Source organism: Lagopus muta, chromosome 2, assembly GCF_023343835.1.
Source record: "Lagopus muta isolate bLagMut1 chromosome 2, bLagMut1 primary, whole genome shotgun sequence".
NCBI lineage: Eukaryota > Metazoa > Chordata > Aves > Galliformes > Phasianidae > Lagopus > Lagopus muta.
In genome coordinates, this window is record NC_064434.1 from 72,446,937 (window position 1) to 72,471,806 (window position 24,870).

The 24,870-nt window shown below is 36.8% G+C and overlaps 1 protein-coding gene across 4 annotated transcripts in view; it reads right to left on the reverse strand.

Annotated features, from left to right (window-relative positions):
* LYST (lysosomal trafficking regulator) overlaps nucleotides 1–24,870 on the reverse strand; it is a 135,074-nt gene that overhangs the window by 75,892 nt on the left and 34,312 nt on the right. For all 4 annotated transcript variants that reach the window (XM_048938364.1, XM_048938362.1, XM_048938361.1 and 1 more), the window contains exons 13-32: nucleotides 23,956–24,100; nucleotides 23,063–23,236; nucleotides 21,248–21,408; nucleotides 19,728–19,918; nucleotides 18,030–18,275; nucleotides 16,828–17,001; nucleotides 15,693–15,842; nucleotides 14,962–15,099; nucleotides 14,022–14,220; nucleotides 12,477–12,608; nucleotides 10,460–11,084; nucleotides 9,780–9,957; nucleotides 8,813–8,982; nucleotides 6,985–7,215; nucleotides 5,896–6,062; nucleotides 5,282–5,434; nucleotides 3,694–3,885; nucleotides 2,879–3,057; nucleotides 1,540–1,746; nucleotides 182–358 (exon numbers count right to left, since the gene is read on the reverse strand). In XM_048938364.1, the coding sequence (XP_048794321.1) occupies nucleotides 182–358; nucleotides 1,540–1,746; nucleotides 2,879–3,057; nucleotides 3,694–3,885; nucleotides 5,282–5,434; nucleotides 5,896–6,062; nucleotides 6,985–7,215; nucleotides 8,813–8,982; nucleotides 9,780–9,957; nucleotides 10,460–11,084; nucleotides 12,477–12,608; nucleotides 14,022–14,220; nucleotides 14,962–15,099; nucleotides 15,693–15,842; nucleotides 16,828–17,001; nucleotides 18,030–18,275; nucleotides 19,728–19,918; nucleotides 21,248–21,408; nucleotides 23,063–23,236; nucleotides 23,956–24,100 (3,989 nt within the window). The remainder of the gene's footprint in view (nucleotides 1–181; nucleotides 359–1,539; nucleotides 1,747–2,878; nucleotides 3,058–3,693; nucleotides 3,886–5,281; nucleotides 5,435–5,895; nucleotides 6,063–6,984; nucleotides 7,216–8,812; nucleotides 8,983–9,779; nucleotides 9,958–10,459; nucleotides 11,085–12,476; nucleotides 12,609–14,021; nucleotides 14,221–14,961; nucleotides 15,100–15,692; nucleotides 15,843–16,827; nucleotides 17,002–18,029; nucleotides 18,276–19,727; nucleotides 19,919–21,247; nucleotides 21,409–23,062; nucleotides 23,237–23,955; nucleotides 24,101–24,870) is intronic.

A 24,870-nucleotide genomic window follows, 5' to 3' on the forward strand; every position in this document is an offset into this window, starting at 1 on the left:
TGTTGAGCATGCATAAGAATTATTCAGAACTCAAAGAGAATCCCAATTAATAAAAAAAAAAAAAAAACATAAGCCATGCTCAAAGCAAACCAAACTCTCTTCATTAGAGCTCAATTCCCATATAATAAACAGTTGTCTTAAGTAAATCTGCTTTACTTCAGAAGGTTGTTTGTTCACAAACCTCTTTTAAAGCTTTTATTACATCTGGTTTTGGTCTTGGGCTCAGAGGAATACATTTATAGCCACAACATTTTAACGTATTCACAAAGTCTCCTGCTGCCGTTTGTTCTTCTTTGGTCAGATCATCAATGTGGTTGCACGTTAACTCATATAGATATAGTACTAATTTAGGTCCATGCTAAAAGACAAGAAGGAGGAAGGCAGAAAGAAAAGAGACATGGTCATTCTCAATTCTAAAACACATACAACACTGAACTTTTTGCTTCCTCTAATCTTATTTTCCCTTTCCCAGTCAGCCCGGACTTCTACTTTTTCCATGATTAAAGAAAATGGCTGCTTTGATGTCCAAAGGCAAACTTCAAGCACTAGAAAGAACATGCTGAATGTAATCCTCTTCATTTTTGACCTTCTCCCAGCAACTTGTGGCTTTTTTAAATGGCTTACGGAAAAGACAGCTTTCTTGTGCGAATACTCTGATCCTCTAGTTAAATTGGTTATACTTCAACAAGCATGTCTCAGAAGTTCCTAATTTTACCTTGCTTGATTAACAAACTAGAACAGACAAATAAGGAAGTTAAGCAGACACAGGCAGTAAATGCTCTCCACATGACATTTCCAGAGAAGTCCCTCTAGCATATCAGCTCTTTTACTACCGTACGTGTGATCAGAAATATTTAAGTGTCATAGGTCCATTCAGTGAGTGCTTTCTCTCCTTAGTGTATCGTGTACTCATATTACTTCATTCTTGCAGAAGACCCCAAACAGCAACGTTTCTATTCCATAACAGCTCACAACTAAGGAATGCTTTCTCACAAGCTTGCAGTACACAAACGGAGTAAAAATCAAAAATGTGTTTTTTTCTCTTCCTTTTCAAATCCAGAAATGAAGTCATTCAGGTATTTGAGTTTTTAGAAACATAGAACACACAATTTCACTTAGAGAATTAAGACCAAATGAGGAAAAATAGAGTAGTGCTTTAATTGATGGCCAACTTATCAAGATATTGTAGCACTCAGTTCTAACAAGCTTTAGAAAGTCTGCAGTTAGAGTCCAGGGCAAGCATAATGCCTTCATTAGTCTCCTTCAAACATCTTCCAGTTCCTCCTGTTAGAACTAGTACTACCCTTTGGTTCTATATGACAAAGATGTGCTACATAGTCACAACCACCAGAATGAATCCCATCTTTGTCCATTACAAAGCTGTCTATCCTCAGGATAACAGAGTAACTGCAGATACGCACGCAGGCTAAAAAAGCACTGAAGAATTCCAGGCACAAACCCTGCCCTCGTTAACTGTACAATTTAAGCCAGAAATTTGAATCCAAGCTCTACAGACTTCTCTAATACCCTACAGCTTACTTGCAAAGTCGGGCTAAGACAGTCACACAGAATCTCTTGATGGTTCACTTCACGGATCATCTCCAAAGCCTGCTTTCTTTCTTGCAGTGGCCTTGCTGGAGACAAGATGTGCACAAGAAGTCTTCCAAGTTGCGTACGGAAAGTGTCTTTACACGACAAGAGGATTCTCTTCCACTGCTGCTTGGGTGTGCTTGTTCTGCTGGTGCCCTAAGGTAAAGGGACATTTCTTTTTAGACTTCAGAGAGTTATAAGGCTTCCTTTTATAAGAGTTACTTACATCGCAAAAAGAAACTTAGAGTTAAAATAATCCAAGTATAAAAGCAATAAGGATTTCTCTACAAAAATAATGTGTTTTATATACTGTTTTATTGTATGTCTGAAGGTGTTTTACTAAAAATGAAACAAAGGTTTCCTTTTTCTTACAAGATGAGCATTTTCTCTTGATAGGCTAATGACACGAATGCAGCTCGTTGCTAAACTGACTTCAGCAACTGAAGGAATGTGCAACAATTCAAGAAGTAGATATCAGAACCGGAGGTTTAAATATTGAAGAGCTTGTTTTGATATGCAGCTCATCCACAATGGATTTTCTCAAAAGATTAGAAACCAGGCATTTGATTGAAGTGCTAGGGCTCAAACAGACGTGCAGGCCTTGAGAAGTACTACAGGTAAGGCATGATGGGAAGATAACTGACCTAACAAATTAGATTTTCCAGAGCTAGAAAGAAAATCAGATTGTGCTAATTTTTATAGAGATGGCTGAAGAGAAATACAGACACAAAAAGCAGTAAGTTAATTTTTCCCAGCATAACATTTTAAATTACCCAAGCGAAATATAGTTACCTTACACAGGTTGACAGGTTAACAACTCTATGCTAGAAAACAAAATTCAGCAACAACTGAAGAAAAGTTCCACTTCCTGATACACTCAAACATCATCAACTGTTAAATATATTATAGACAAATTGTTCAGATAATCTTTTGTTTTGTTTTTACGCATCATCCGTGGATGTACAGCAAGCCTCCTTTTATAGGGTCCAACAACAGACCAATAGGGGAAAAACAAATCTATTCATCCTTTGTGTGCGCATTACAGAAACTGAGTTTTGCTAAATATTGCGGCTGAATCTGAACAGATACATTTAGTATTTCACAACTAAAGAATAACTGGGAAGCTGAACAGGTTTTAATAATACCACAGCTGAACTGAGAGAGACAGCAAGAAAAACATCTAAGGATTTTTTTTTTTTTTTTTTTTTAATCTTTAGGTATAAGAAATTCTTAAAAAGTGAACCTTATGAAATGTGTTTATGTGGAAAACACATAGTTAGTTACTTACAGGGGACAGTCTCACTCCTTCCACTAACATTTTGAACATTTCTTTCAGAAAAGGATTTGTTCTGTTGGGCAGCTCTTGCTGGATCTCTTCTTCAGGAACTTCCAGCTGGGATGCTGCAAGCCTGCTTCGACTTGCCGTTTCTGTTATACCCAGTACGTCAAAGCACTCTTCAGTAGATGCTTAAAATTTAAAGACAAATTGATCAGTACCATCTCAGCCAAGCTAATCCTACATTCCTTTAGCTGGCATCAAATCAAACATGGCCTTTACCACCACACTTACGACACAACATTATTTTAAGTGTCAAAATGTACTCCTTATGTCAAGTCTCACAAACCAGTTCATTCAGCATTTACGGTTAACCATGGAGCAGCTCAATTCTTTGATTGCTCTCTTGTTTCTGTGGAATTGGAACTAGCTCCTAAAGTCTTGCTAACAAGTGTAGGCATTCCATAGAGCACACAAACTGATGCATTTTAAGAGAACGCAAAAGTTCCCTTTTGCATTTTTGCTTTTTGACTTCAGGTCATAATTCAAGCAGCTTGGACAGATCGATGTAGAACTACATCATTGAATGTAGTCATTGAATCTAGTCATTGAATCGTTGAATAGCTTATTCAATTTATTCATCCAGATTCGACTGTCAGTAACATAATACAGCGAGACAAACTTCTGAGAGACTGATTGATTATAATTAATTCCATTAAGCCAGTATCAATAGCATTGCTTTCCTTTCAAACTCTCTGAAATCAAGTATCCATTTGTCACAGAACGCTAATCTGGCACTGTCAAAACAAATGAACTGAAAATCCTACCTAAATAAATGAGTCTGTTTACAGCAAGGACAGTTAGCCTCTGTAACCTTTGTACAAACTCAGTCTCGGTGGCTTGGATAGGATTTTCTTGACTCATTCTCCGTTGCATCATCATATGAAACTCCTCACTTGCAACTGAACGCATTTTCATCAGCAGAGCATCAGATAGAGCAGGTGAAAATTTTCTGGAACCTTCAAGTAAAGAAACATTTAGAAGCGTCCTACTAAAAGCACACCAAGTTAATCACTCAGTTACTGTCCTCATCAAATGATCCAAAAATCTTAGGATGAAATCAAACACTCGAAATACATTAATGTTGAATGGAGTAAGTGTCACTTGGGTGCTTGCTTCTTTCAAGATATCTCATATTTGAAAATCAACATGAAGAAATGGCACCATAAAATAAGTTAGTGTCAGGATGAGATTCACTGAGCAACCCAGGTATTTTTGTGCAGAGCAGATTTTAAGGCACATTTATTCCTTTTCTGTTGTGCAATTATGATAAAGGAAACACATGAAGAACTCTGGCATATTTTTACTGTAAGAAGATAGACTTATCAATGCAAGTGAAGAGTCACTTAGAATTACAGCATACAGACAAACATTTTATATCATATCCATTGCCAGCAATGGTAATACAGTTAAAAATAGTTGTGTGTCATCAAAATATCCATTGGAGGAAAAACATCTTGAACTGCCAAGCCTGGACTGCATTTGATTCTTTCAGGAAAACGTTAGTCCTAGTTTTAACTCTACCTATATCATTATATTATCTTTAGTGCCTTCCTAGATTCGCTAACAAAAATATTTTCACTATATTTACTAGGCTGAAAGGCCTTGAAAGGTAATCATATCAAGAAAGAGGTTCCATAGTAAATAAGGAAAAATATACATTTTCTTTAAACAACTGAAATATATATTAGGTTTTAAATTATACACCCTACCACATCTTAAAGACAACTTCATTTACACACAGTTTCCAGTCAGAAGATTCCAAAAGCTTTATAGAATTCACAAGCCATTATATACACAGACAGTATCACCCTTGAATTGCACAAATGTTTTTACAGAAAGTGCCATGGTGGAATCGAGCACTCTCGTGTTCCCAATTAAATTTGCCATGCAAGGTATTGCTTCAGGATAATCACCTATTTAAAGCTGTGTAATAATGCAGTACCCACATCGTAGATACACTGAAGTTAGAAGAACTAACTTTATTTTGGTATTTCATTGTGAAGTTAGGTATAAAACTACTGCAAATTATTTGAAAAATGTTTTCACTAAACAGCTCATGAATTGGGATTCATTTCAAAGGAAGGCAGCATCCGGATTTAGAGACTCAAGTGAGGAAAAAATTGACTGAAGTGTCAATTCAGTATCCCATTCTCCCCTTGTAACACAAAAACAAGCTCAAAATAGGTACAGGCTTTTCTGTCCCAAAACATATATTGATAAATAAAGCCAATAAATCAATATATATTTTAGAACAAGATTCACTTGTTCTATTATCAAAATTAGAGTTCAAAATAGACATTTCACTAGTAATAAACAAAGGCAAGAGTACAAGTATAGACTTCTGCTGCTCACCAGCAATGCCTTTACGCTTTTGAAACATTGCACGATGTGCTGCAGATAGTGATGGGGCCACACCAGCCTGCTCCTGAGCATCTCTGTTTGCTGTAGTTCTTATTAACTCAATAGCTGCTTGAAGAACTCTTAACTGAAGAGCAACCGCCATATCTACAGGAAGAAACACAGATAGGATGTGTGACAGATTCTTACCTTCACAAGTATTCAAGAATTTTCACCAGATATTTGTACAAAAAAGTAAAAGAACATTAAGTGTGAGAACTAAAATGCTTGATTTTGAGGAAGCCATATAGAAAGCCAGCTCACTATTACACAGAGGCACATGGTACTCACAGAAAAGTTGGTGAATTACAAAATAAGCTAAATACAACTTCAGAGAACGTTTCTACTCAAACATCCTGTATGAACTTTAAGCTATTGTTTCTTCAGATTAGCAGTACACAACCACAAGACAAGGAAGGCTTCCAAGGAAGAGTACTACTTTGAGAAGAAAGATGATCTCATAAGCAGAAAATTCCCCCTTCTCTCTCAAATGGAATATTAAACCAACTGGCTGGGAGTGGATATACTTTTCCAGTCCTGAGACCCCCAACAATAAGCAGATATCTTACTTTGCATCCTTGTATTTTTACTGTTTTGAAGATGACCCAGCAGCACAATGAGGTCTTCAATAACACGAAAATACTGTGAACCTGAAGAGCTGCAGGCATGAATTGTAACTGCTACCAGGAGCTGCTGTATATCACATGCGAGTAGCTTGTAGTCGTTTAGGGGAATGCTGCAAGGAAAGTTGTAGTTACCAAAAACATTACAATGCAGGAGACCATAAGCTGTAACGAGACCTATTACTATTTTCCCCACTACTTCTGCCAGACAAACCTAATATTATATTCTATCTCATATAAAAACATTGCTGCTGAAAGCGAGGAAGTTGCAATCAAAGAGCTTAACTTTTACAGACTGGATGCCTGAAAAATCTCTATGACAGTAAAATTAAGACTGTAACAAAGTTCCATCAGAAAAAACAATCATTTTTATTATCAGATTTATAAGTTTAACAACAGTTCTGAAATCTAAATTTCTCAAATAGTATCTCAAGGAATTCAGGATAATATCTCATTCTATAAGCACCCTGAATTTAAACTATCAGATTAAAAAGAAGATCAACTTAGCTCTTCAGTATATCAAGAAATAAATATGCAAGACACCACACTTCTTCCTTCATTGTATAACCTTCCCTAAAGAAGTACAGAATGTTCACAAACGAAGTAACTTAAATTACTCAACATCTCAAATGCTAAACCACAGGTAGCACAGGAGAGATTCTTTGTGCACTTTCAACATCTGGCACAGATATGGCAGAATGCTACTAACTCCTGCACCTTTATCTTACTTTTCAAGTTTTACTAAGAGAAGCATCCAGAACACACACTGAATCCTGCATTTCAAAAGGCCCCTTCACTTGAAAATTTAAGGCATTCAAAGGATATTTTATAAACACTGTATTCTGTTGTTTAAACCAAATATCTAAACATTAGCTTTGACTTGGAAGTACAGTTAGAAGCTGTAAGCCATAAATACAGCATTTTATACATGGTCTCCGAACATTTTATAAAGTATGAAGAACACAATATGCTTCAATTTCTGCTACTCTTAACATTGTGTCTGTGCTATCTTACAGCAATGAATAAAATACTCACTTGGTTTCCAGTCCATTGAGAGCAGCCAGGGTATTACACAGCACATACAGCAAACCATTATCAAGCAGCAGGTCTGCAACTTTTGAGCAGGAATTTATAATTTGTAGTAGGAGACAGAAGCAGTTATGCAGCAGAACATTATCATATAAAGAGTTCTCTATAAGACCCAGAACAGGAATGACACACCATTTTTGAAAAAGTCCAACGTTCTTGACATCTTCCAGATCAAATCTATCAAAATAAAGAAGTCAGTCTAATGTCTTTAAAATAGCAACATGGTATACACAGTATTTTTAGATGCTACAATATCGGTCTATAATAGCATTTTGGCAAAGGTGTAGATGGCAAATTCTTACGTTACAGTAACACAGTACCACTGAAATAAGAGTAAAATAAATCATTTGGAGATGCTGTAAGGAAATGAAGTTCCTAAGAACAAACCTGGTACTTCAGCTATCAATGGTCTGCAGTACAGATTTCATGAAAACAGGTGTTTGTATTTTTTAGTTTTTTTTTAAATCAGTAAACACAACTGACTTATTTCCAGTAATAGATATTACAACTGGCACAGACAATACCAAGAAACCAACTAAAGCCTGACTTCACTTAAGTCACACTGACCTAGCAGCAGGTCTGATATCTTATATCCATTATTGGAGAGGCTTAGATCACTTTCTAACTTACTTCAACTGCAGAACTTAAAAGCTTCAGAGAGCTTCAAAGAGCTTCAGGCCTTGCATTAACAAACTGGATTATTCTAAGGTTATCATCCCATCACACATATTAATGTACAATCCTAAATTCTTATGACTCACATTCTTTAACTGTCCAGTCCCATAATGAGTCCTGAGAAAATAACAGTTCTATGCTTTGGGCTAATTAAGCAGCCAGAAGTTTCAAGTCTTGCAATTAAACAGGAATATTTGTACTGAGTGAAGATCAAGGCAACATGTAGAAGTTACTGGTTACAAATACTGCAAGGAAAGCAACTGGAAATGAGCTTTTTTCCAAGACTTATGTGCTGTTGACTATGCTTAGATGCATATTCTCCCTGCACAATCATCGACATTGTCAAACTAATTCCAAAATACACCCCTTGCTTAGAAGGTTAGTTGTCTGCTTAAAGCATCTCTCTGTTCTGCCAGTATGGGGAGTTTCTTTGGTTCAAGTAAATGGCACATCTGTGGGATATACCCTAAAGGAAATGGAGATTTACAATCAGGACAAATCAGGAGAACAAGCAGCAGCAAGCTTTTTCCTCAATTACTTAACAAAATCCAGTAGCAACAGTCTAGTAAGATCACAGAGATGAAAGAAGTTAAGCTGACTACAGTAAATTGAAAGTGTGAAGGCCTCTGAGATCCTCATAAATCCTGAGAGTTTAGAACATTCCAGCTGATAGCACCATCAGATGAAGTTGTTAATCAGCAGCTTAAGAATCATACAAAAGTCACAGAATGGCCAGGGTTGGAAGGGACCTCAAGGATCATGAATCTCCAACCCCCCTGCCACAGGCAGGGTCACCAACCTCCCCATTCAGTACTAGACCAGGCTGCCCAGGGCCCCATCCAATCTGACCTTGAACACCTGTACGGATGGGGCATCCACAACCTCTCTGGGCAAAGTACTAAAGTCCTAAGTACTTTAAAACACTTAAAAATATGCTAAAGCAACAACACAACATTTGAAGTTTTTAAATGATTTTTTAAGGAAGGAAGGAAGAAAAACAAGAATCAGAAACCTATCACATTCTTGCTTTCAGCAAGAAAGTGCAGTTTTTAGTTCAAATATTAAGTTACAGGATACAAAAAACTAAAGTTTTACTTACTCTTCGTCCAGGCCAACAGAGCGGCCAAAGAGCATTTCCAAAAAGCACTCTACAACTTCCTGAGTCCCCTGGTGAAGGTAGAGCTGGTTGGCAAGCAAGGAGAAGCCACGAGTCTTTAGGAATTTTTCTTTCTGCTCTCTCCTTGCTCGGTTGAAATATGCATCCAACAACTAGAAATAGATACATAATTGTGACATAAGACTTCAGTATTTACAAACCCTCATGAAAGCTTAGTTTTTACCTGTAATTTAAACAATTGATTTCAAGGTTTAAAAAAAAAAAAAAAATGATTTCAACTACAGTCTGAACTGCCTTTATTTCACACAACATTTGAATTTATCTTTTTAATATGAAGACTACTTCTGTTTTTTTTTTAGTCAGGTTCAAGGGAAATCAAGTCACATTCATGACAAGCACAGAATCACAGAGTGGTTTGGGTTGGAAGGGACCTTCAAAGATCACCTAGTTCCAAGCCACCCACCACAGGCAGGCAGAGACACATTCCACTAGTTCAGGTTGTTCAAAGCCTGTTCTACTCTGACTGAAGATTTCCAACAGTAAGGCATCCAAATCTTCCGTGGGCAGCCTCAACATAAAAGGATTTCTTCCTTATACATGGAGACTGAATGCATCAGATTTAGATTCAGAACTGTTCTATTTGTTAATCCCTCCACCTGGGTGTGTGAACGATTGGGCTCAGCACAAAGATCATATTAATCTCTTAAAGATTCCTTAGCCTTGGTGTTTTGGGGTTTGGTGGTTGCTTTTTTTTGTTTGTTTGTTTTTTGTTTGCTTGCTTTGTTCTGTTTTATTTTTTTTTGGTCTTCTGGTCTGTTTTTGTTTTTATAATCTGTGACAGTAGAAACAGATCTTAAAACTGAGAAGCAAGCCTACAAAAATGAAGGCTTTTTCATGTTTCCGATGCTAACTAAGCTAGTAGACAATTTCACATTTTCTATTGGCCTACTTTAATAACGCCTTGTTGTATGAGAGGAGATGGGTGGTTCACAAGAACTATAAGATAATCAGGTTGGATAAGCTTGTCCATCACATCTTCTAGCATGACATCTGGTAATATTAGGAGAACTCCACGCAAGAGGTCATACAATCCACAACAGATAAGCACAAGACAGTCTTCTGTATACCTGAAGACAAAAGAATGTGTGTTTTACCACAGTTCATTGCCAACAATAGGAAACATTACAAGCATGTAATTGCTAGTTACTGCTGAGATTGAGGGGGTGGAACAGAGGAGATTTGACAAACATTTCCTCAGTGAATCCCTCTTTCCTAGTACTTACTTTTTATGTCTAATATTTACTTTTGATTTTGGGTAAAAAAAAGAGTAATGTGATCAGAAATACTACTATGAGTTTTCTGAGGAGACAGCAGAACAAGTCCCTGCTCCTACCTATACATAGCATCATTAACTCCCAACTGAAAATATAAATTTGAGAATTAAAAATTAAACAATTCTGGAGACTACCAAGAGCTTAATAAATTGGTTTATTACAGCCATTGAAAATATTTCCTTACTCTTTCAGATTTCTTAATATTGTAGAACAGTAGCCAAGATGAAGAAATGGCTAAATAAAGCCCTCCCCAATACAGTGAGCTACCATTTATTTACTGTTTTTATCTGCTTACCTCTCATCAGAGCTTTCATATGTTTTTCGGGGATTCTCGTTTGCTGAGGAAAAAGCAAGATTCTCCCACTCCTCAGGAAGTGCATTCTTGTCAGCAAAGCTTGGCCAGCGAGCAATGGCTGAGGATCCTCCGTGAACAGAAAATGCTAAGCCCAAACCTGCAAAAGTACTCTGGCTCTTCTGAAGGGAAGGTAATCCTTTCAGATTGTCTGGACGACGCAGCAGCAGCTGAGGTGCAGCATCACCTTTACATTTCAGGTCTGCATCTGCTTCTTTATTCTCAAATGTGTTTTCAGATAGCTCTTCTTTTGGAATGTCTTCAAACATTTCAGCAGACGTTAACTCTGCATCACAAACTGTTTTTGCAGACTCACAACTGCTAAGAAAATCTTCCTGCACCCTTTTAATGGTTTCAGAATGTCCTTCAAAAACAACTCTACCCTCGAGATCAGCATAATCATACTTGCCAATATTCTGCAGGTCATCAATACTCCTTTGCGATCTTTCCATTACTCTTCTTCTATGTACTTGAGGTGATGAAGTGGGAGATGCTGGTAAGCTTTTGCAAAGCCTTTTAGGTACTTGAGAACTTGTCTTCTGCTGTATGCTAATCTCAGAAGTATCTCCTAGAGAAATAAGGATATCTTTAGTACTGCTTTTGCCCTCTTCAGCTTTTCCTTAATTGCTTTATTTGTATATGGAATGTAACACTGATGCCCAAACTAATCCTATACAGCAAAACTGATTCCACACCTGGCATAGATCAGATTCTGACAAACAATCAAGTAGAGATAGCAGATTACTGTGGAGCCACACATTTGGCAAGCCGTGATCAAGTCAGGACAATGCATGAGTTCATCTGGAAAAACTGTTCGGCAATTCATGTTCTTAGATTTACTTTCTGGACCCTCTTAACTAAACCTCAGAAGGAATTTATTCAGCATCTCTGCAGGTGGGAAGCTGCTGTAAAGACCAACTTTTTATGCAGGTAGATCGTGGCAGGACAAGGGGGAATAGACTTAAACTGAAAGGGGGAGGCTTAGGTTAGATGTTAGGAAGAAATTTGTCACTGGGACAGTGGTAAGACACTGGCACAGGCTGCCCAGACAAGCTGTGGATGCTCCATCCCTAGAGGCATCCAAGGCCAGGCTAGATGGGTTCGTGGGCTGTCTGATACAATGGCGGGCAACTTCACTCACAGCAAGTTGAAACTGGATGACCCCTAAGATCCCTTCCAACCCTTGCCATTCTACAAAGATATCTATGGAAACCATCTAATTCAACCTCTCTGTTCAAAGCAAAAATCAAAGAGCAGGCTACTCTTCTCTCTAAGAGGTCTAGGTTTAATCTACCAACATCTTTCAGGGGATGCTGGCAAGCTGCTCACCAATGAGTTTTGTAACTTTTTACACTAAGGCATTACATGTACTTTAGATTTGTAACAAATTACTACATATTCTATTCAACAGTTTGCTTTTTAGGGGGACATTTAAGCTTGAAGCAGTCCTAATTTAGAGCACATTACAGGTATCTCCCTTAACATTTTCAAGAGGGATAACAGCCTGGTAGAGAAAGTTCTCTTAGTCTAGGAAAAGGAGCTGGAAGTATTTCAAGAACTACACACAAGTTAGTACCAATGCAGTGATGATGCATCAGAACATTATATACTTAATTCACAAAAAGCATTCAGATGCATCATAGGATAGCTGCAAATAGCTCACTATTTTAGCTGCTGTCTAGTTCAGGTATTCTCATATATCTCTACAAGTTTAATAGGAGTTGTTCAGCCATCTGGTCCACTTCTCTGCCTGAGCTATCAACACAGCAATTTTTCCTATATTTAATAAAAAGAAGAGCAGCTGAGGCAGTCAGCTCAATTCATTCTTTTTCACTCTGCTGCCCAACATCTAATTCCAAGGGGTGCTGATAGGGGATTTAGGAAGAAAAATCCATGGGAAAGCAATACTCCAAGACTCAAAGGACAGTGTCTTAATGTCCTTAGGTGTTCATTGTTTTACCTTCCAGTGGTAAAGCTGCAAATCCAGTTGGAGTTGTAACTACAAAGGCAGAACCATCTGCAGACTTCCCACCACTGCTGGAATTTCTCAGGTACATAAGGGATTCAACTTTCTCCTGAAAAATTTTACCATCTAGAAACAGAAGGGGAAAGTTAACACAAAAGCTTTGCAAGTTTGTTCTTGATGTATTAAGATTCACAGTGTTCAGGTTACAGTTTAAGCTAACAAGTGCTCAATTCACTAGCATCTGAGTGACTAAGTCACTGAAACAATGAAAAACCTGTTCCCATCCCCATATTTTACTCCAGAATACAAAATATTAAACTATTCTGCAGTAATTATACTTAGAAACAGTCCTCACAGGCATACTGCTAGTAACATTTGGCTTCTGCTGTGCCAAAACAGTGACTGTTTAAGTTCCACCAATAAAGCTCAAAATACCAAAAATGAGTTCCACTCTTATTTAGAATTTTACATCTATTATTTTCAGATGACAGATATGACACAGCCACAATGCTTTTGAATAGAAGTCAATTACTGAAATGAGAGGCACAAGCATCTGCAACAGGAGAAAACATTTTTAACTGATCGAGTTTTCAGTTTTTACATAGATTACAGCTAAGGTTGTACGATTTGAATATTAAAACTATTACGCTGTTAAATGACAAACATTTAATAAGCAGCAACCATTTAAGTAAAGTGGCAAGAAAATGCTTCCCAAATGGGATTTAGATCTGACACCACGCTTTACTGCAGTTTTTTCATTGACTTACATTTATAATTTTCACAGGACATTATGGAAACACTACAGATATCTTTGATGGTATGATGCAGTGTGAGCTCCTCTGGTTGATAAACTTCCTGAACTAAGCTTCTGTCATTATATGAAAAATCCTGGTAGATTGATACTCAGAAATAACCAGTTAAAGTTTATCTGAAACAGTCTTTTGTGGCAAATTTGTATAACAGGACAACTAACAATTTCTCCAGATCAGACGTCTAAGTACAGGTTCCAGCTTCAAAACTTCACATATAGCACTCACAATTGAAATTGAAATCCTGCGAGATACACTAATAAATGGAATTGGACAATTTTATTTTTTTTTTTTAATGGGTAAAGTAGAATTACTTTTATTGTTATGCCAGACTGAAATTTTTAAGCAGATGTACCTGAAGCCCCCAGCTGAACCTGAATCTACTTTCACTAGAACCACAATTGCCTAAACTAGGATGTTTGCCTTGCTGGAGAGAGAGAGTACTCAAAATGAACATCTGTTATTGGTATGTATAATTGTCTGAGCCTAAGCTTCTGTAAAAGGTGCTGTAAAACCATATGTATCTCAGTCATCAGATCTGTATGTAGTCATAAGCATTGTGTCCATACAGGCACCAAATGTCATGCATTGCACTTAGCAGCAGCAAACTTTTAAAAAAGTTCAGGACACGACCAAAGCTATTACCTGTACACAGAATAAAGCCTCTACTCAGAGATTAGAATATATTTTACTGCTATTGTGTATTTATAGTTAAACATGACATATCTACCTATGTGCAGGGAGAAGTAGAAGTTGGTAGGATTGTGACAAACATATGTATTAGTGGGAGGGTGAACAGCTAAAAGGAAATTGAAGACTAGTGTCAGCAATTCCAGGTCTGGGGGAGATCCAAGTACTTCTTCAATTATTTTCACAAATGACCTACAAACTTCCCGAGGCAGAGAGGCGAGGTGCCCTTCTTTATGCTCCTAGAAGGGAAGAGCAGTACAACTGTTATTTATATTTTTCATCCAACAGAATCTTAATTATCATGCTATAATGAGAAAACAGACAAGGAAAAAAAAGCAATAAAAATTGTACCATTTGAAAAACTTGAAAAAGCTACTGTACCTACTCAACATTAGCTAAGGGGAACAATGTCAAAATTCAGAACAAAATACTGCTGATGTTATGTAAGTTCACTTCCAGTAGACTGGCACAAACCTGAACTCATTAGAAAGCCTGCAGAGGCTCATCGCTAACTAACGATGTTTCTGAAAATACACTAATATAGTTGGTGTCACATTTGTTTAGCAATAACAAATTAGAGTACTGCTAACGCAGAGTTAGTAGTGATAGGCAGATACTAAAAGATTCTCATATAACTCATCTGTGATTCTCAGTAATGAGGACTTTGTTCTGTATCAAAGGTTCAGGTTTTTTTAGGTTCTCATACATGGATTTTTCAAGCAAACTAGTGTCTAAACCTTCAAGTAGTCACAGATGGTTAAGAATTGTTGCCCCTTCTGCTCACTCTGTCAGTGGTAAGAGTACTTCAGGTACTCTAGGGTACATTAACAATGCCTGCTGAAGAGGATGAAAGGGACCTGAACATACAAAGAAATGTTTACAACGTTTTTTCCCCATAGCATGTAGCTCCATATTTTTTCCATTAAGCAAAATCAAACCTAGTACTTGCCAAGCACAAAACAGGATAAGACGGGAAGTACCTGCAGAACCTGGCAGGTTAACAGGAAGTGGTGCACCACTTGAGCTTTCAATAGCTGTTTAACATTAAACATCTGTTGGTGATGGTTAGCTCTGATAAGGATTTCTAGAGCTGCTAACAGAGTTTCCCAAACACCTTGCTGAAAAGCAAATAAAACAGGAATGTAGTTTAAAATATAATACTGACTCCATACTGAGCATAAAAAATAATTAACAGATTATGAATTAGTCAAATCAAGAGCACTTCTTTGCCAGAGTGAAATAAGATTAAGTGACTGCAAACGGTCAAGTCCAAACTAGAAACCAAAGTAATGCTCATTGCAAGGGATTAATGCATGTTCTTATTGATTAAAGCTACAAAAGATTGCATTTTATCTGAACCATGCATCATCTACTCTTCGTTTTGTTAACACCAGATGGTTAATTTCAGACTGACTTTTCCCCTTACAAAATTGCCAGAGTTGATTAAAAAAAAACTTATCTGTTCAACCAACAAAACATTTGCACATGTTACACTCATAGAATTTAATGCACTACAGCAACGTTCAAAACTGACAGTAGGAGCTTGACACTGCTACCAGCTATTCAAAATAAAACAAGAACCACTTATTTTTAGATGTCTGTAATTATTCAGATTTTCTAACTGAAGAAAAGCATTTCAGACTTCTAAGCATTTTTTTAATTGACTTTCAGACTTAAAAAAAAAAAAAGTCTTACAATAGAAACTAATTACCTTTGCTTTAGACCAAATCTTCCAGTCAAGAAGTAGCTTTTCTAACAATTGAACATCTTGGATAACTGCTGTGGAGTCTGTGTCAAGCACGAATTGCCCATTCTCATGTATATAGAGAATCTCACCACTGCAGCATCCTTCAAGAAGAGTCTTAAAGAGGGGGTGGACATATGGAATATTTTAAGTACGAAACAGATCTGTTGTCCTATCAGCTTTATAAAAAATTATTTATGAAGACATTGATCTCTTGACAGGAAAGGCACGTATCTACTTACTGGTCAGCTCGGAAAATAATTTGAGTTTACTAACTCCATTGTAGGAATTGTAGAGACTCAATCTTATAATACCAGTACAACAGCAGTACATCCATTTTCAAGCGTTAGGTGGTTTGAGCGCCAAGATAGGCCCTCAACTATTAGGCGATCTGAAAGCCTTAAACCTGGCCTTTCCCTGGGAAACTCTGTGGCTTAAGAATTACATTCACACCAAAGCTTTGAAATTACAGAAAGCTCAGCCTTCATTTTATTCAGGTAAGGGATTCTGTAACAGTTCTGTCTACCAAAAGAGAGAGTTTGATTGACTGTTTTCCATATATATTTACAGTGCAAGATATTGCTACTATGTATTTTCACAATCAACGTACAAAGACTTCCCTGTAAACTTTTACAAGAGTTATTGCCAAGATGCTTCAGATAATCAGCAGTTTATTTAATTCTTTTCAAGATGTACTAACAAAGGCCTTGCTGTTTATCTGCCTTGCAATAAAAACACACAAAAAGGTCAGGGTTCATTCATTATATGCAAGTTTTTCTAGCTGGCAACTTAGGCTAGAAAAACAGGAACAGAATCCAATCTTTCATTGCTTGCAAACGCTTAGGAGTTTAAGTTTACTCTAAGGTCTTTGTTCCCAAAGAAAAGTTGACTTCCCCCCAATTCCTCCTTGAAACATGGATCTATTGCCACTTCTCACATCTCTCCCACCAGAAGTTTCTAGCTCAAGGTACAACATTCAGACAGAACTGGTTCCAAATCACTGTTCTGTCTTCAAAGAGTTTGTTTGCAAATACACAATTAAAATCTCAGAGGTTTCTAAATTTGTGCTAACATTCAACACAGCATCAAGCTTAAAGAGTACCTTGAGCATGCGAAATCCAACAATGCACTTTGGTTTGATCAACACTCGGTGAATCATGGAATAACCATTACAGTTTTTCATTTCTTGTATTCTCTGTTGATTGTGTTTTGTTAAAGATAGTATAAGCTGCAGTGCTAGAGCTTGAGTGTCTTCACAGCTGCTGATCTCCACAACCTAAAGAAAAGGTAAGTCTAGTGAAAGAGTTTATATGAGAAACATTTAGACAAAAATCTAAAAAAGTGCTTAACTGATAAATTCTGGATTAAGCTACTTTAAGATTTTTCAGATTACATACAGAGGCAGCAAATGGAAGTCACAGTGCTACATTCAGATTTTGATATCTGAAGTACTGATTCATACTGTGATAAATGATCATCTACTAAGAAAATAAGGAGTCATTACAAGAATTCCTTTGTAAGAAAAAGATTATCCTAAATAAAATTTAAGTAGATGTCAATTCTTGTTATACAGTGAAGTTATGAAGAGGTTTCTTAAATCTTTAAGGCAAGTTTTATCTCAAAGTTCCTGGAGATGGAGCACTTCCACACAGATACATCCAAACAGTGTTTTATTTAGTCCATGAAAACAATCTGACAAATGAAGTCAGTGGACCATTGTTCCCTGTTCTATTCTTACAATTCTTCAAGCCCAAGAAGGATAGATGTATATATTCTTTAATGGGAAACTCAGGACAAAATCCCACATCCATGGAATTCCAAGTCCTCTTCAGGAGCTCTTGCTGTGCTGTGTATCAGCACAATGTCTTAGACAAGACAAACCTTTGAACACGGCTCAACAGCCTCCTTTCAGAAAAGCTCTCACTGCTAGATAAAGCTCAAGCTCTGCACACTCTGTAATTTTACACTTATTCATACTTGCATTTTGAATATCCTGTACTTATCAGGACCAGTTTGCAATTCTCCAAAAATATAATTTTGACATTCAGAAGCCCCAGTATACCTGTTACATGCTATCTGTATTACAAAAAGCATTACACAGTTCAACCGTAACTGCTAAGAACCCTTATGGTACACTCTTCTGCCACAGATCCCTTCCACAAATTTTCTTTAAAAAAAGAATCACATACAGACTTCTAAGTAAGATGCATTTGGCAGTTGGAATACAAGACTTGCTGCCTGAGATAAAAGGACTATTTTATACAAGAAGCTACACATGCACTCTCCATCTTCCATCTCTCTTACCCTAGCAAAGAGAAAAACAAATGCACCAGATCCTCCAATTTCATGTAGTATACCCTGAAGATTTTTATATTCAACAGGCTGAAGTGCTTTCAGATGATGAGAATCCAGTATATTGCTCTGAACTTCTTTTGAACTGAAGGGCCTCTGAGAAGGTACAGTCTTCACTTGACCTTTCAATCTAATAACAGGTTCATATATGGTGTAGTGACTGGGGCAGCACGTGGCATAAACAACAGCAAGGCTTTCCTGAAACAAGAGAAATTTATCAGCCAGAAATTTATGACATTTGAACTGATAATTTGATTAAAAAAAAAAAAAAAAAAAACAGAAAAGCACACAAAAAAGTCACCTAACAGTAGTAGCAACTTCAGTAGTTCTTTCCTGCTTTACCATTCACATGCTCTAATCTCTGGATGCATAAGTACTATCATGCAACAGAATTCCTTAAGTTTTTGCAGATCTGTGCAATTGCATTTTATCAACTTCTGTTCTGTAAAAAGAATTACATCCAAAGATCCTCCTCTTATCATTGAAGGATAACAACTATTTTCCATAAGAACAGTTACTAACAAGATTAAAAGAAATATACACAGCTATTAAGCATTTTTTCCCCTTTCTAAAACTGGAAGAACAAGGAAGTCCAAAATAGAAAGTATAGAAAAATCTCTAATTCTTGTACTTTTTAATCTGTTCTTCAATCAGCTTTACTATAAGAATAAGGATCTCAGTAGAAGGTATAACATGATAAGGCTAAAGAAGTTTCTTTCACAGATGAAAAGACTTAGATCAACACTATAAAGAGTAGCCAACTAATTCTCAGAGAAAACATCAAATGGACCATACCTGGGAGGTCAGAGCACTAATTACAATCAAGAAATTTGCTTGCTGTGCACAAGTTGAGACAAATCCTTCACTTGAACATATATAGCTCTACTCTGGCTACTTGGTGTCATACCTATCACTTCACCAGTTAGTACTGATGTTTACAAGGATTAGGTCCATAAAGAAAGATCCACTACTTACAGCTACAGAGCTGCTATATAACAAGATCAGAGAATTCCCTCTAGTGGGAACAATTCATACAGCAGGTGTTACCTGCATGAAGATAAGACTCCAAATGAAAAAAGTTGCACTTAAAAAAAAAAATAATTCTTTTTCTAATTTAACTAATATTTACATCTGTATTTGGCACAGCTGTATCAGCCAAGAAGCTACGATCTGCCAGCTGAAAGACAACTGCTCAGCAAAGCTTTCAGCTCTCAAATACTGAAAAATTGGAATGAAGTCAGTTAAGTCCTCCTACCTTCCCAGTTTTCATACAGTAAGCTCAACTAAGCTAAGCTGCTCTTTGTCATCTTTAAGACAACAGGGAGGAGAGCTGCCCATTCATTCTAGCACAGATACTTAATTCCAGAGGTGCCTGCTTCTCAGATGGAAGAAATATACAATGTTATAGACTTTGGAACACATATGTAAGAGTTGTCAGAATCTAAACCAGGTCAATAGAAACTCCACACAAGGTGTCTATTTCAAATCCCACTGAAATAAATGGGAAGAACTCTGCAGTAATTTTAATGAGAATCAGATCTGCTTTTGTCTGGATTGAGAAAGTGAAACATTTCAAGAGACAGCAGGAAATGCTTTCCCAGTTTCATCAGTTCTGAGAGACCAGAAACCACTTCATAAGCAGACACTTACAATCAGAGGTCCAACATCCACTTCCTTCTTCGCCATGAAGAGCTCCTTAATTTGTTCACACTGCAGAATATCTTTACTTATGTACTTAGAGCATTCAGTCAGTGTTTTGCCATATTTACAAGGCATTACAGACGTGAAGTCTGGTCCACATGTATATAAGTAAAATGCTTCCTCTGGTCCAATCTTTGCACCTAAAATCCAGAAATGACATTAGCTTCTAATTACACAATAAAGCAGAATTTATACCTTGACTATTAGACTTCACAAGGAAAATTACCAGCTAGTTTTTACAGCACTTGTTGTAACCTGAAGCAACCAGTAAAGTCCAGCGCTAACTACTGCAGATCAGCGACTTCTGCCAAATATCACAGGCCATTGCTAAAGGAAACTGAAACCATATCAGGAAAGTAATACGTATGAGCTGAACGCAACATATCCGAATATTCAATTACACTGGTTGTGTTGTTTTCAAACTGCAAAGAATAATCTCTCCAAACCTCTTCAACTTTCAAAGCATATCAAGATTACAGGTAGTACAAACATGCTATTCAACTTTCCATGATATTGCAGAGTGATTCAGAAGGACCCATCAACAATAAACAGCTCACTGCAACTAACAAGAGGAGGAAAAAAATAACACTGTAAAAGGAAATCAAATTAATCTCCCATCCCCTTTCCAGACAGCTTATCTTAGGTAACAGAATGACACAAGTCTATGATATCTGAATACAAGACAGCTGGATTAGAGTATCTCTCTGGAAACATTAATTGTAGTGGCTGTAGTAATATCAGACCATATAGATTCACCATGTAGAGCTGATACTTAGAACAAGCATCTCACCTACTGCCTGCACAAACATGAAGTGTCCATACACACAGCACACCCATACAACCCAGCAGCCTAGGCCAGTGCACATGAGAAAACACCAAAATTATGATCAGCAGAGTCTCAGCCTTTGGGGCTAAACAAACATTTGGAAGTCCTGGACAAAAGACTCTGAAGAGGGAGGGGAATTAAAACCTAAGAAAACTCGGAAATAACTTCAGTAGTTTCAGCAATTAGCACATATAGCAAGGAACATTCAGTAATTTAAATTTTGGTCACTTTTTAATATTCTTTGTGTAATTTGAAATTAGTAGTTCAGAAGCAGATAAATGAACCCCATTTTCTAGAAGACAAAGACTGAGTGCTTTAAGAAAAAAATAGAGTGAATGCTGCCAACTCCATGTCCTACATCAAGGTATTATTTAAAGAAATATAAACAAATGGCTGAAGTAACTGGAATTGCCAGCTACAGCACAGAAAAGGCAAGACAGCAGTGGCAAAAGGACAAATTAGGAAGTACCCGATACAGAAATGTTTACTTCTTCTCGGATATATCACTCCAATAAAGAATGTACTGTTTCGACTGTAATCAGTTGGCATGTACAAAAAAATAATCAAGTTACTCCTTTGAACAGGAAGGGGGAAAGAGAAGAAATGAAGATTTATGCAGGCAAAACAAAGCACAGAGAAGTACCATTGAAGAGAAGTAGATTCCCAAGATTCCATCTGCCTGACAATCGAAGCAGTTCTTCCTGAGATGACGTAAAGTGGCCAATCATACAAAATGTTTTATTACTGTCAGATGACAAGCTTGATTTCCTCGGTAGAGCATAATCTAAGTTGATTTCACATTTCCTAAAAACACACAAAGAAGTATGAATAACAGTAAGTGATCAGATTTGCCACCTCAACTATTCAGCTTAGACTTAAAGTAGTTTTAATATTCAGCAGATGAAAAGCCATCTTGTTATTGACATTAAGTTACTAAAGCCATCTTCAACTTCTAGGTACCTTAAAAACCCCATTTTCATAGTGGTGTATATATTTAAATACTGCACAAGAGGAAAAAGGAATGAAGGTGACAGCCATGTTCGCCTTAAAGTCAAAATTTCCTAAACTGAAAAATTCTCCTGTGACTTCAGTGAAAAATAACTGCATATACACTACACTGGCACTTGGGTGACCATCTCTTCCTCTAAAACACTCCCATTTTTCAAGAATTTTTATTAGTCTTAGAAAAAACACAGCCAAAAATGGGAGTCTCTGACCACATTAATGAACCATATTGAGGACTGGGGCTCGCATATGCTGGAAATTACACCAAGTATTTGCTGTTCCCAAGGAACTCTGTCAGAACTGATGTGCTGTACAGCCAAGGGCAATAAGCCTGATGCTTTGAGAAAATGCCCAATGAACCTTACAGTCAATTACAAAGGCAGACTAATTGGACTGTAAAGGTCATCAGAAGCTTCCCTGGAAGAATCTAACTCTTAGAAAATAGGTAACTCTATGCAGAGTGACCTCATTAACTGCATGTGTGCAGTTAATGTGCATTTTTTGTTTCCCCTACATCTCCATATTTGGATTTCACAGTGTACCAGAACAAAGACTGAACAGGAAGAGGGATAAAATTAATATTAACCTCTTTAAAAATCAATTCCACATAAGTTTCAAGAGCAAACTATATCAATCACAATTTCAATTCCTGGTTAATCATTTGTAGGACAATATGCAGCAGCTTTAACAACAGCTTTAAGAACAACATTCCTGCAATTACTTATCCATGGATCAAACTGTAAAGGATTTCCAAGAAAGAAATAGCAAAGAACTCGTGATGCATCTGATTACTTTAAAATGGAATTTTTAACTACTTATTTTGTATCTGGAATACAAAAGGCAACTTTTTTCTTGAAGTCCAGATAGTGAAGCTATCTGATAATTTAATCAATTCCTCCTCTTCTAACCAAGGTGTATTTCACACAGGCCCAGGGCCACTCAACCTAGCATTAAGGACCTCAGGTATTCATTGGCAGTAGTACTACTTAATGCTAATTCAGACCTTGCCTGAGGTACACATTGCATTTCTCCCCTATTTCTCTTGACAAAGACAAGTGACTACATTCTTTTCATCTCCTTTCAATCACATTTCTAGCACTTGAACTACACCTTCTTAACTCAGATTCTTAACTTAACTAGCAAGATTAAACCTATTGCTAACCTCTTGTCACAGCTGGTTTTGGACCTTACTCTCACAACTTCGTAGTATTTATTTTTTTCATTTATCCATGACTGATGAAGAACAGTGATGTCAGCATTGGTTTATGGTTTGGACTAATGATTCTGAAAGTAATGAAGACAACTCTGGAGCTAAGGCAAATCCAGGGCAAGATTTCCCTCTTTCATCCCCCTAAATTGACTTCACAAACAGAACTTCAACCTGTACTAAAGTAGTGTAGACTCTCTTGTCAGAGAACATCTTTTTAAGAAGTTTAACTGATGTGTAGTTTACCTCTGACCAGAAATCCACAGGGACAGCTCTCCATGGATATTTTTCTTGCTTTCTTGCTTCTGCTTATACTGTATTGCTAAGTGTTGCCACCTGCCCACAAGGAAAATATTCTCTGGAGATTCAGCCTGTGCCAGCAGGCCTGCTTTCATCTCATCATTTGGATCCATGCACATACTACGAAAACAGAAAAGTATGGTTTTTTTGTTTAAACTTGTTTCTCAGCCCCATATCTTAATTTTATCAGTTACTTTGAGGTGACATTTTTCTTCTTTAAAAAAAAAAATCAGTAATCTATTCAGAATGCTCAACATAATCTAGGCAAACACGTTTTCAACTGAGGTATTTCACTTGCATAAATATTGATACATAGAGAGTCAAGATGGTGTCTGTTTTTCACAAAGTCAAAGTAACTGATTCTTTTATAATAAATTGAACTCCATAAAATAAAGTGCTCTAAAAATATCTATTTTAAGGATCCATTTCTTATAGGAAATAAAAATGCTAAAGTGTTTCAAAAGTCAAGGTTTGCCATGATAAGTACTAAGAATTTTCACATCTGAGGTGTGAAAATGTAACAAAACCTTTTTGCCTGCATCCATATATTTATTGCATCACTTCATTAATATCTAAATTGCACAGTGTTTATGACTGATCTTGTATTTCACTTTGGCCAATTACTTATGTTTGTCTACATGAAACAGGAGACCCAGGATGTAATGAGCCTGTAGATTTGTGTACAGTAAACTTAGCTTGATGCTGGCAGCGTGCAAAATGGCTCTACTGTAGACATCAGGTTTTTATTCTACAGCAGCATTCTCTGCAAGCTGTTAGTAGAAGTTAGATTAGGGCAATACGTATGCTCACAGGACAGGTTTTGGACGAATGTACCATACCGAAATATGAAAGCTCCAGTGTTCATGTCTGCCCAGATCTGCATCATCAATGCTTTGGAACCCAACGAAATTATATGAATACAGCCATCTTCAACAAGTTTATCTCCCAGGCTTAGGTATTCCATTCCTACAGACTTGGTCTCTTCTAGAAATACAAGCATGTTTATAAAAACAACTACAACATCAATGCCTTTTTTTTTTTTTAGAATTAAATGAGCTAGAATGTACAATCCTCTTCAGAAACCTAGGTCTCTTGTGTATTGAAACAGACATTAATTAAGCACTTTGTTCTTGTTCGTAATTAAGTAAACACACTAAGCATGCATATTTCATCTAATTCAATGATACTGTTAATATGTCATATTATATTCCCATGTAGAACTGAAAGTCTCATTGTGTACCCGAAGTCTAGATTTTTTAATTTTTATTTATTTTTTACAAGTCATGCTGCCCTTGAACCCCATTAGCAAGATTTTACATCCAATATTTTCCACTTTACGTTATGAAACAAAAGCACAGGCCTTCTTGCAAAAGCAGCTCAAAAATTTTTAAGATTCGGCCCCCTCTCATTTTTTTTTAGTTTTTTAAGTTGTAAAATAGAGGTATTCCAAGTGCCCAACTGGGAGACATTTTAAGTACCTCAAGAAATTTCCTGTTTTATAAATTATAATCCCAGAGACTCTGCTTCAAACATTTTGGGACCTGGCAACATGCTACAACAGTATAAACAGGTAAATGTTTTTATAGCCATTGATATCTGTGATAGCACACACGGGGAAAGTTAAAGGATTTACACGAAGTTAGCCTCATGATTAGCTCATGATCATTACCTTACTTTCTAGGTAAGAATTCCAATAATTAAATCTTATATCAAGAAGTTTTAGTAGCTCTATATTAAAAAGAAAAAACACAAAA